Genomic DNA, 13,726 nt, shown 5'->3' with positions numbered 1-13,726 from the left:
TAATAATATACAGTCTTGACATGAACAAACATGTCTTGAGCTCAATTCTCTTAAGTAAAGACATTCAAACTCTACATAGAGAGCCGTTAATTCATAGTTTAATTAATTTCCTCAAATCCAATAAGTAATAAACCGGTTGGTTTTATGCCAACAGGCTGGCAACTAGCTCATTAAGGCTTCGATTGCCACGCTCACTGGCGTCCAATAAACTCAGTTTAATTGCCAACTGACGCAGCTGTTTATCAACTTAATATTTTGTAATTTATTTGGTTTAATTAATTGGTATTTTTCTTTCTGGTTTGTGTTTTTGAATTGTTCAATTTGTGTATTTTTTGTTACAGCTGCTTTTGTGGTCCAAGTATTGTTCGGAATACTCTTATCATAAAGTATAAGCTGTTTAATCTAAAATTTGTTAAATCTTAGGTAGTTTGGCAAATTTTCTTAAATAATTTATATTGCATTTAATATACTATTAGTAAACTTTTAAAATAATTATCTAGTATGCACAAAAATATATTAATAAAGACTAACAAGTTTATATTTACCTCAAATCTTATTTGAGAAATTAGCTACTTGAATGCATATTTTTAACTCACTACTGTCCCGCAATTGGGTATAGGTCTTCTCTTTTGAAGGAAAGGTTAGACCTTGAGTTCATCATGCCGCCCATGTGCGGTTGGGGACTTTGCATGCCCTCAAGATATACGTCAAACAATTTTTTGCCACGATGTTTTTCTTTACCGTTGGATCAATCATAATTATTTCTAATGCATTGCATTAATACAATATACTATATCTACATGAGATTATAGGTCGAAATACATATTACCATTTTATATCTAAACATTATATAGGTATCCATTGAACTAATGACTTGAATACAACGATTGAACGAATGTACAAATACAGGTCGCTAACAACGTTGCTTGTTTAATATTCGATAATATTCATAATCAGTGTTTATTTGTTCAAAGCTCTTTGATTCTGAATGCATGACGCTTAATTCGCTTTTGTATCTGTTCAAATAGCATTAAGCTGGATTATCTGCTATAATTATAACGCATAATAACACCTGCTATTTAGTTATATTGTTTGTTATTTGCATATTATTATCGATGTTAAAATATATATCAACTAGCTTCTACCCGTGACTTTGTTTGTGTGAAAAGTTTTCCAGATATTTAAAATAATCCTACGTGTTTATTTAAAAATTGTTAAGCCATTTTAAGATTAACCGAAAATCGTATATGTTTTTAAAAATAAAGTTTTAATATTTGTATCTAATGTTAGTAAGAAATTGTAGCAAAATTATACGTTTTAACAAAGTACGCTACATTTCAATTACTTTATCGCAAAAATAAAAAGATGCAGCATTTCAAAATAATTTCAGCTCTACATTCTAGGATTACTTCCGTTCCCGAGGAATGCAAAATTTTAAATAGAGCAAAGCCAAATTAATCCGCAAAGCTAGTTTCTCGTAACTCTACATCGTGGTAATCTTGCAAACGCATAAATATAGACGGTTTAGATTAGACTCTACATGTTTAAAACCTTTTTCGTTTTAGTATGACCGATTTGATTACAGTCTTTCGATGAAGAATTTGCCATGAATTTTTTGCATCTTTTGTCTCAGGGATGAACAATACTTATTTATACAGTTGAAATAACACCTTTAAAACTTCACTTAAGCAAGAAATATATTTTCCATAAACTACTTTCAATAAGCCAGAAAAAGCGTTTATTTTTCCTTAAAAGTGCGTAATAAACACATAAAAATTATTCTACTTTAAATTGTCCTGAAAATCGGAGCGTTAATCCTCATATAAAATTGGACAATAAACATACAGAAGTTTTTAACTTATGACGGTCAAAACGGGTTTCAAAAGTTAGTGAACCACGTATTATTATTAGCACAAGCTAAAGTAGCTTATCATCCTAGAAAATATGTTTCTATTGTAGAGAACGAGCCACCTACTGAGTCTTAATCTCTCTTCAGCGCCCATCTAAAAGCATACTGATGTATGTTGTTTGGTCAACCATTCGTTTAGAGTGTACCTTTGTCCTTGTCTCTCCTGTTAGAGTGAAAGAGAGGTCACATATACCGGTAATGGTCGTGGTTTTTTACGAAGTCGTTAAAAAGTTCGCTCTATAAGATTCGTAGGGGAGTTTCCAAGTAGGTTTTAGTGATAAATATGTACTGTGACATGTTGGAGACTCTGAAAAATGGATGTTGGGACTTTCGAGACGGGAGCGGTCTGGTCTTTTTCTAATATTATTTGGGAAGTTAATACCTCAGTTAGTGTCGTGAAGATTTTTATTTCGTTTTCGATTTTTGGTCGAATATTTGAAAAATTAAAGCCTCTATGTCAAGTACTCTTAGGTTTGATTTCCGATATAGGTGAAAAGGATTATTAGATTTTGGAAATTTGTAAGTAGCACGCGTGAATGATGTGCAAAATTTGTTTCGTTTTGTATGAGGTATACATTTATTTTTAAATAAATAGAGCAGAAAATTCATGTCCATTTAACTTCTTTGAAAAAAGGTTATTAAAATAATAGTTTTAACGTTAAAGACCAAATTACTCTAATAGTTAAGTAGTATAACAAAATTTCCGTGTTATATTACTCTATTAAGTAAAATATTCTCAAGTAAATGTTAAGTAATGTTCTTACTAAGTAAAATGTTTCGTTTAAATTAATACCGTGTCATCGCAACCGTGCTGAAAATATAAACAACTTTAAAAGTTTAAAATTCAGGACGAGTCTTGCGAGTTCTCTCCCGTTTAATTTAATTTTGTTTTTGAAACATGACTCTAGGAAAGACTTTACATCATATTTTTTGCTTGTTTTTAGTTCCTTTTCGGGTATGTCAAGCGTGATAGTATAATACATGTATTGTTTTTTTTCTATCATATATTTTTGAGGCTTTTTTCCACCTTTAATACATCTCTGCCTACACCATAGGATATAACAAGCGTGATATTATGTGTGTATGCTCTTTGTGGTTAATGTTATTTTATTTAACCGTTACTATCCCACTGCTGAGCAAGTGTCCCCTTCCAAACGCGAGAGGGGAAGCCTTGAGTCTCAATATCGACAATACTATTTACTTAATTTTTATATGTTGTTGTAACTAGTTTCACCAAATCTTTATCGTGGTTCCTTAATCTTAGCATAATTAATCTTTGGGCTAGAATTATACCCAATACCCATAATAACCTTTGCAGTTTGAGACCTTTTCTAATGGTTTACCGTCGGTATGTACTATTAACTGGTACCTATTTATAGAATTAAAGCACGGCAAGTAAAGTGACGGTTATCAAAGTCGTTAAACAAATTTAATCTTTAGTATTTCAATCAGCATAATAACAATAATGTCTTCAGACACAGCTGGTACTATATAACATTAATGTTGCAAAGTTTTTCAAAATAATATTCTCTTCCACCTAATTTCATTTCCCAACACGACTACAAGAACTGAATACAAAAGGCTCTATTTAAATATGATATAGAGCCTGAAAGTGCCTCTGTTCACTGGCTCTTAGCCAGAGAACACAGGCAAATTCTGGCCATCAGATTAGCCAGCGGTAATTCAGTTTGACCCGGATATCCGGGTGCTTTCTGTCTGACCAGACAGTATTATAGATGGGCAAAGAGCCGGATCAAACGGATAAAGATATTGAAACGTTGGAATATGTCATCGGATAAACGTGGGTTTTGTCTATCATAATATTTTTGGATCACAGTGTTATTTAATATTCAAAAGGTTATTGGTTCAAAGAATAAAGAAGCTCTTTTCTTTGCATCTTGTGGTTAACTATTGAGTCAATAGTTGTTCATATAGCCCGAAGGCTTCTTTCTGAATACGGATTTATAGTTTAAAGTTATTATTTATTGGATGATATGATGTTGTTGAAAATAAATGTTTTCCTAGAATTTATGCCCTCTTAAACTCAAACGTAATAAAAACGCGAATACAACAATAAATTTGACTTCAATAAAATTTTAAATATCGCAATAAAATTGTTACCAAACTTCGATATTTTAAAATTCGTACAAGCGGCGAGTTCGTAGCCCGTAGCCCGTAACTGCTACGACATTGTAGCGCTCGTAGCAAGTGCTACGTGCTGAAATATTCCCGATACAAGTTGGATTGGCGTAATCGTTTATTCTCTGTACAATTGATGATATTGAATGGTGCCTGATATTTTTCAATATCGTTGCAGTCATGTTTTAAACAGAGCTATTTATATTGTAAAAGCTTTTCTTTGTATTTCACAAGATAAATTATGTTTTGCAAATACTTTTTAAAGTGCAGTTTTTGGGTTTATCGTATTGCTTTAAAAGAATAAACTTTTAATCTCTGTGCTAGATCGTTTATATTATTTATAGTTTTTAGTATTGCAATCTGACTTTTATGAAATCTGAACGGTTTTAATCTGAATTTAGTTCAAATAGGAATTTAAAATTGTATGAACATAGTCATTTTATGTATTATAAGTCATAGTACGATAGTATGTGTATTCGTATAGTATACAAGGAAAATAAACCCCTTTAAACCACGCTTTCACCAAAAACATCCACGCTACAAATTACTAAATAACTCGCAAGCTTTCAAAGCTAAATACTCTACATTTTGGAATAGTTAAATGTGCAAAAGTTTTCATATGAAAGCTTTATGAAAAGCCTGTGAAAGCTCGTGTCCAGCCATCTATTCAGTGTCGGTTAATCTGAAGAGATGAGCCGATTAGAGCAACTACTCGATTTGACCGACTAATTGCAGGCAATTTTGCTAGCGGCGGTAAATGACCTGATTCATTGCGATTGGACGAGCCGTTTGAATAGAGCCTTTGGATATTTTAAGTTGATGTGAAAAAAAATCGTGTGATGTGAAAATATTTGGTGGTGAAATAGGTCTTTGAACGTTTTAGGAAAATCTAGGCTTTGCTGCAATATATAGAATTGTATCTTGTTATATATAGAGTTCGAATTTAATATTTATATATCTAAAGTATGTTTTTTTATTTCTGTATCAAAAAATTATTGCGAATTATACGATTCGAATATTTTTTGCTTTCCACCCCGGAATTAATAAAGCTAAATAATATCTAATACAATATCCGTTGCTCCCACAAAATTATTTATGTATTCGAGCTGACTGGGGCTCTGCATCCAGTGTCAACCTATTTCGGAGTCAGGCCCAACCCAGTTGGCATAGAGCCAAGCGACCTTGAGCGAACTCGGTCAGAGTGTGCTGCTCTAACCCGCGCCCCAAGTATCCCGGGCCTTCTCTCTGGAACACTACTGAAGGCCGAATATACACTTAACATTTTACACGCTCGATAAATTTCTATAACCCAAAAATGCGTAATACGCTACGGTCTACGGTCTACGGTCCACGTAGCGATATTCGTAGCACATCTACGAATACCGCTACAAATTATTTTTTATTACCGCTCAGTTTTAGCTGCAGTGATTCGATCGTTAAAACTACGCAGTACTAAAATAAACTACAGCCTTTCATGTACGGCTTTATTGAGGAAAGTGGAATAAATTCCATTGCAGAGAAAATGCCGAGCTATTTTCCGAGAAAATGAATGAAAACCAAGGACGTGTGAAAGTTCCCGACGTAGTTCGTGAGGTTTATTCAAATAATATTTCTGAACGTGGAATATAGAAACAGATAAAACAATATTTTATCGCTAAAACGTAAAACTTGAAAAGGATATGCGAAAAAATAAAGTAGAATAATAAAGGAAATGATTCATGAAAATGTTCTTTGCAAACTTGTCAAATAAAAGAGAACAAGGACACGAGCACAGGGAAAGATGCCAAATACACGACGTAAAAGTAAAGCGAACACCATAAAATATAATGTAAAAAGAAAAAGAAATACTGCGGAGTAAAAAACGTATAAAAAGTGAATAAAACTTACCGATGAAGTTCATCTTGGCTCTTCTATCACACTTTGCGTACCAAAAATATAATATATATCCTACAATCTAACAACAAGTCCCCATAAAGTTCGTATATAAAAAATACTTTAAAATTTTGTAATATTGAGCACCAAATTTTACCTACATTAGAAAATACATGATACGTATCGTTATAAGAAGAAGAGACAGAAGTACGAAAGAAGCTATGACATGTTTGAACGAAGAGACGCGTCCTATCGACGCGAGTGGCGGAGAGCCAATGCTGCCTGCTCCGCTCCGCGCGCCTATTTAAGCCCTGCGCGCCGCGGCCCCCACTCACAGACACCGCACACACACACAGTGCACACACACATACCCACACAGGCGCAGCGCTTAAGAGGGCGCACAAGGGAAATCGTTCCGCCATTGTCGTCGTAATGGAAATGGTAAAATTGATTCCCGTCAAATTGTACTTTTAATAATGATCGTAATTATCTTTATTGAGGGTTTTTTCTCAATATTTTTTGACGAAAGCCTCTCTCCTCGGGGGACGCCGATAGCGCCAATTTTAAGAAATCAAAGCTTATCTACTGAAAGGCGAGGAGAGAAATTTTTCGTATTTTTTAACATGAAATAATCGTTAAAATCTAAAATTCGATCGCCAATACGATGGAATGACGATAAATAAAAATGTAAGTAAGAAAAATTGGATGCGTATTTCATCCCCCCTTAACGCACACATAGTTGGTGGTGTGCGATGTGCGCATGTGTGGGTTGGTAAGAACAAAGGGTACGCGGCGCGAGGGGCGTGGCTTGCTGTGTGTGTGAGTGTGTTAAATCTTTTATAGGTCGATGCATTAAGTAATTTAGTATTATACCTTGCATTTGACAGAGGCCGGTTGAAATACGCGTTCTGTAGGCCAAGCCGAGCTTGCTTCCGTATTTTTAACCGTTTCCGTGTTAGAGCCGTTTGCTTAGGACTTTGTTCTATTGTTGCCGCCGCTCATTTGTTACTTGCGAGATATATGCTCCTTTTGTAAAAGTATTCTCTTAATGTAGACCTTAGCAAGTTATGTACTCTTCTTTTAGATAGTTAGGAATTAGGGATATATTCTTCATGTTACTCTCTCTCTGTCTCTATTACTACAACTACTGTTACTAGCGTACCCAAAACTAAAATTGCTAACCATGACTTAAATTTTCTTACTGGCTAAAAATTTGGCATAATACGAAACATAAAATGACACATCTTGAAGCAAAAATGAATTACATAATCTAAAAATATCTTGCATAAAGTCCTTTATTAGTACAAAGAATTCATGATACACAACTTGTAGTCTGAAGCAAAAATCATATAGATTTATTTGATGACTAATCTATACTTAAATTCCTTGGCCTACATACTTTTAACAGCCTTTGTCCTATTTCTATGTAATATATAATATAACACTGCGAGAGACCCTGGATATTATGCAAAATGGCTATCAGAGTTTGACAGGCAGAAAGTTGAAAAAATCATTCATGCGTACATTGCGTTGCGTCCTTTGGACTTCTTGTAAGTTTCCCGAGAAAAAGAAGTAATGGAAACTGAAGTATTTGTCAATAGAATATAAATTTTGCTTAAGTTACTGCTATTTATATCGTAAACTTATTATTTATATAATACTTTTTTTTTAGAATAACTGCCATAAAAAAATCCTTTACATTTTAGCACAAATTTTTGATGGTCCCTAAAATAAAATACTTTAACACATTTCGTAGGAAAAATTGTCTTTTCCTCAAGCTCCTAAAATAAAAGTATGTCTCAAGAAAATATAAAACAAATCAAAGAATTTAGTAAACATTATAATAATTTCTAAACTTGTAATGTATTTCAAAACCGCATTTTTCCCACAAGAATCAAACCAACCTACTACGCTAATCTCTGCACCACCCTAAAGTAGTCTCAAAGAAAATACCTTTACCATACACTTCATCATTGTGTAACTCTTCATAAAAACTAAAAAATATAATAATATAACTCAGTAGCAATCCTACTATAGTTAGCATATACATTCCCAAACACATTCCATCCTAAGTTTTACAATCAAACAACGCACCCTAGAGACACACATACCATTGATATCATCTTTTAATATAATATTCAAATGCAGTGCATTATACGGAATAGTTAGAGCAGCATTGAATGCTAATACGCGATTATGAAGTCTGCTTCGTGCTATGCGAAGTTCCTGCTTCGATATTTGATGCTAGATTAAGATATTTATACTATATATAGAGAGAAAGGAATTTTAGTATGGAATGCCAATATTGTGAATGTTTTAGGAAGATGGTCGTTTGGATGTGACGATTGAGTGCATTTTGGTATGGTTAAGGGATGTATGTAATAGTGTTGAGTGTGGTATATGTTGTGTTAATGTAAGGTTATGTTTGTTATTTAGGTAGTAGGAGTTTCGAAGCTTTGTAAAGTGTCTGTGAGATTACATAATGATTAGCTGTCTATGTATCAGAACTAAAAAGAAGAAGCTAGCAATTGTTATAGAATCCATTGAAATAAAGTCTAAGGTTGGAAAAGATATTATGTAGAATATAAGAATCAAGTTACAGAAATCTATTCTGATGAGAATAAAATGCTCCCTAAAAAGGGCTTGTGTGGTATTAATACGAATATTACGACTACCCTACATAACAATTTAACAACTACAAAACTAAAACGATATGCCCACTAAAAGTCATATAAACTTTTAATCCGCACAATCGTTCAGTAAGTAAAAGCCTGAAAGGGGGCAATATTCAAGAATTATGCTTTTCATAAAACGAGTCCACTTCACTCCGGCCTCGTCCAATAAGTCCTACCAAAGAAAGTATGCATTACCGTAAAAATAAAAGTCGAAACCTCTTACCGCGGTTGTACGCGCAAATTGTGCCTTCCGCGGCGCAATGAGGGAAATATATCTATCTCTTTCGCACTTGTGTCGAGGGGTATAAGCTGTAGAGTGTAAGTGATTTTTGACAATGGAAAAGATTCCCGGCGCGTGATTGTAATACGAATATAAGTAGTTTTGAGAAGTGTGGCCTTTTGATAGTGATTTATATTATATTGTGAGAGTTGAACGTGTGGTTTTAAGTTAACTATTATCACGATGATATTGTGTAAAGGGTTCAGCTGTATTTATTGATATTGAGTCTAAATTTAGTCTGAAAGGTCTCGAGTTTCAAATACTTGTTGTTGGTTTTCATCTCTCTTCTGTTATATTTACCTGTATACAAAGAAAATATAATGTTAACAAAATTTATTACTTACTTAAAATATACTAAAGAACAGTAAAGAATAGTTTTATTTTGCAGAATAAATATAGAAGTGACATTTATCTCTTGCGACGCTTTTTATTAATGGTCATATTTTTATATTTTTCATACTAAATTATATTCGTATAATAACTATAAATTATCCTTCACAGAAATAAATGCAATAAATAAAACACCAACTAAATTATACCGCTGCTAAAATACAGCAAAAACTCCGCAAATAAACTAATTCATTAAAGAGATAAAGAACAAAACATGCAACATTCTATGTGTCGTAGCACATTGCTACGGCGCTACGGCTCGTAGCGTCCGCTACGTCGTAGAGCCTGAACAAAAGAATAATGTAATGTACTCGGTTGGCTCTCGCTGAACATTTCAGTTTGTTACATTCAATTCCATACGTTTTGAAGTTTTATAAGATGCGCATAGTTTTTAAACGGAGGATTGGAAATGTTGAAGGAAATGTTCAAGACATTGCTTTTCAGGTTTTTGTTAGATGTCTGATTTACTGCCTTTCTGAAACTTATACAGATGGGACTAGTATTTGTAGTATGTAGTTGTATTCACAGCTATAGGTATAATACGGGTTTTTAGTTCATGTTATTTTCTAAGTAAGACGATAAATCAAGGTCCACATACCAATTTCAAAATAACTGAAACCACTTTGTTGGGCCCAAATTTCTATAGGCGTGCTCTATTTTCTTGTTAGATATTTATGTATTTTGGCTTCATAGCATTTGAAATCCTCATAGCCAACGCCATAGTATTTTTTAATGCTTATTGTCTTTAAAAAGAATTATGTACAAGATTTATTCTTACCATCATATTAAATATGTGCATCTATTTATTATCTATTAAAATAATTGTCTTTTTATGTCAGCACCAGAATATTTTATTAAAAATCAAACACAGTTTAATAGCGTATTTTTAAAAAGGCCAGTTAAATAGCATACAATTTTTTTTTGCATTTCATGTCTTTAGGGTCCCAATTACCAGTCACCTGTACAATCAGTTTCCTACATTAGCCGGTGAGTTAGTAAGCCGGACCCACGAGCCCGGCCCATAGCGCGTGGAGCGTGGAGCGATAAACCGTCGGCCACTCGCGTCTGATTTCATTTACAATTCATTTGATATACTTAACGCGGGGCCTTTGATGGACGCCGCAGGGCTGGCCCGACTAGATTAGTGGGATTTCTTCTTTGTGATTTTGAGTAAAGATTTTATAGAAATTCGTTGATAAAAGTCTTCAGTGTGGATGTCTTTAATTATGAAATGTATTTGTTTTTAAAAAGGAATAGCAATTACCTATTACTTTATTTAACTATCGATGGTAAGAGTTAGGTTCTTCAGTTATGTTTAAGTGGAAGGTATGTAATACTATAATTATTATTTTATAATACTACAGATAATTTGGCAAAACGATAAGAATAATTTTAAAGAAAGGTAAACTTACCGCAATTAGCTAACCAATATAGAATTAATAGGGGTTATCGATAGTACCAAGAGTTAGAGTAGATATATATAATCAATAACATTAACAGTTTTTAAATTATTCCTTATCACAATTTTAGTTTCTACGCCACCAACAATTCAAAAATCTTGACTCTAAACCTAAAAATATAAAAAAAGAAAAACTAACATCTCGCCAGCCCTACAACCGTTTAGGTATAAAGTTACGTCGGAACGCAAGTGGTCTGGGGGTAAATACGTTTTCTTATTCCTCTTCCCCCTTCACCCCCCACCCCCTTAAACCGCCCCCTACTCGTCCAGAACTGACCCCTCGAGGACGTGTACACATTGGAAACGGTTTCCTAGTAAGTGTTAATGGTTTGTTTGGTTTTGTAATTAGGGTTAGTATCGAGAGGGCGATATGATACTTGGTGTAATGAGGAATGGCAGAATAGAAAGATTATAAGGCTTGTAAAGGCTTTAGTGTATTCTAATCGGGCTGACGAATGGCAAAGATAGACCATGGTAGGTGCAATCCGATTGAATCGTAAGGTAAACTAATTAGATATCCTAAACTTTAATTTTCAATCACGTTAGGACCCGTTACATTATAAATCAATATTATTTGTACAAGTTGCTAGAGTATAATATCGCTAGGAATAGCAGGAAAATAGATGATATATTATATTAATGTTATCAATCAGTGAATAATACTAATAGTAAATGTTTTATCACAATTAACTTATCCCTATTATTTCATTGGCTTAACGATGCGTTATAGAGCTTGTAAAAGAATAAAAAAAAACTCTGATGAGCAATACTTGCTAAACACCTATGTGCAGATTATGACAAATTCTAATTTCTTTATAGACAAACCACACAAATCTGAATAATATTTTATTTGACTAATGAGGTAAACAAAGCCATACCATAGTTATAGACTTCACTAAAATATTTTTATTAATTTGACAATGAAATAATACTACTTAGTTATTTCTACTGAAATGTATATTTTTTTCCCATTTTACTAACAAAATCATAATAAAATTTCCACGAGATTCACAGTATCCTTTCGTCTATTATCTAAATAAAACAAAGTAAATATCGCAGTGAATGTGTGGAGCTAACAAAGTTACCTTCTATTAGCTTACGTTCAGTCCGTGTGTCAATCCATACTGTCGGCTCTGGCGATGTGTGTGTGCTCTGAGTTATAAGAGTGAAGCGAGTATGTGAAACAAATTATGTTAAAGTCTCGTTGGCTTTTTCTTTACAATATCTAATTTAAGATTATGGTCTATAATTAAACGTTTTTTAGCGACTGTAAAAAGAAAGAGGTTATTTACGTCGATATTATTAAAAAAAAACTACGTTAATGAAAAACTATGTTCATTTCTAAACGTGTAATCATAGGTGACGGAATATACATGTTATGATGTTTTTCTAAGTCAAAAACCGACTATTTTTTAGTAAATAACAATTTTAAGCTATTATCTACATACTTATCACAGGCTTACCATATTTAATTGAGTCTTAACCATACAGTATAATTTTTTAAGTTATTAATTATTTTTAAGTAAAATTTGACGACAAAATTTCAAAAATGTTTGAATGTACACGAAAGAAAAAAAAACCTTTTCAAATTACAGAGAGGTTTAACGATTTACTTTCATTTTCAGTTTAAGCTTATAACTTAGACTGAACGCTGCAGTTTACTTAACACAACCCACTTAGTCCATGTATTGTTCGCAGTCTCAGATTCAATGCATTTCTTATGTCTGCCCTCACACACTGTCAATATCGTTTAACTGTATTAGCTTAGACAATTATGCCAAAATGTGGTTGAGATGCATTTATTTACACATATATTTTAACGTTAAAGAAAGTTTACGTTAACGTTAAAAAATTAAAAAAGACTCTTGCACTAAAAATAAATGTTATATGTCAGAACACATTTAGAATGAAAATAACACAGCTAATAGTGACGACAATATTTGAAAAAAACCCGAAAAGCCTATTTTCGAGAGATGGTTACACAAATATACAGCTTTCAGTAGCGCGATTATGTACCATTATCGACTATGGTCATTTTTTGTATAAAAAATTGATCAGCAAATTTTAATGAATGCCGTAAGTAATAATTTTAAATATATTTAATTCCCTTTATCGTTAGAGACCTGCAACAAAATTACACGAGCGCAAAATTTGTGAATCATATACATATTTAAATATTTGTGTTTTTTTTATTATTCTGAATGACAACTCAATATTCACAACAATTTGAAAAATACAACACTAAAATACACTCGTCGGAAATCCCAGACAAAATAAACCCTTTAACAACTAGTATCTAAAACATTAGTTAAAACATAGAGCGGTCCTTTGGTGTCAAAGCTCTACATCTGCGCGAGACAGCCGCATTGTGCTCCAACATGACTCTAGCTTCACTTTAATGCTTGGATGTGTCTTTTGTTTCATTATGTAATCATTGCTTCGGACTTTGTTTTAAGTTACTTTGAGTTTTAGACGTATACAGACATACGTATAAAAACTATAGTCTTTCATTAGATTATGGCTACATTTGGTCTCACTTACAACGATTTTTTCTTGTAAAACTGTGTATGTGTAAGGAAATATGATTAAGGATTAGGCTAAATTGATAATATTTGGTAATTTATGTAAAATTGATTTGATAGGTATAATATATGTAAAGTTTAATCAGATAAAATCTATGAGATCTTCTAATATACTTCGAATATTTTAAAAGTAAGCGGACGGTAGGCTGCAATCAATGAATAAATAATAAAAATGATAGAGTCTAAGATAACTTTAAATCATTTTATTTTCTAGTGGCTTCAAATAAGTAAGTCGTAAGGAACGCAGCAAAGTATTAAAAATACAGCTCCAATACCGTGTGTACAATATAATCAGCTCTACATCTAGCTCTACCGTCGACTCTAGGTTCGATATCCGCCAATATCCGCCGCCCAATAAATAACGCCTCTCGATTATCTTATATCCGCTATTTTGCTCTATTTCCGGTACACACCGGATAT

General features: G+C 33.0%; 1 protein-coding gene across 3 annotated transcripts in view; it reads right to left on the bottom strand.

Annotated features, from left to right (window-relative positions):
* The window catches only part of cpx (synaptic transmission protein complexin), a 338,383-nt gene that overhangs the window by 43,097 nt on the left and 281,560 nt on the right, over nt 1-13,726 (bottom strand). The window contains exon 1 of one of the 3 annotated variants that reach the window (XM_076130762.1): nt 5,936-6,215. The exons of the other annotated variants lie outside the window; for them this stretch is intronic. Coding sequence (XP_075986877.1) covers nt 5,936-5,948 — 13 coding nt within the window. The 5' untranslated portion in view covers nt 5,949-6,215. Of the gene's footprint in view, nt 1-5,935; nt 6,216-13,726 lie in introns of those variants that run through there. 3 annotated transcript variants of the gene reach the window in all.

This window comes from Anticarsia gemmatalis, chromosome 24, assembly GCF_050436995.1.
Source record: "Anticarsia gemmatalis isolate Benzon Research Colony breed Stoneville strain chromosome 24, ilAntGemm2 primary, whole genome shotgun sequence".
Taxonomy (NCBI): Eukaryota; Metazoa; Arthropoda; class Insecta; order Lepidoptera; family Erebidae; genus Anticarsia; species Anticarsia gemmatalis.
This window is presented reverse-complemented; position numbering and strand designations above follow the sequence as displayed.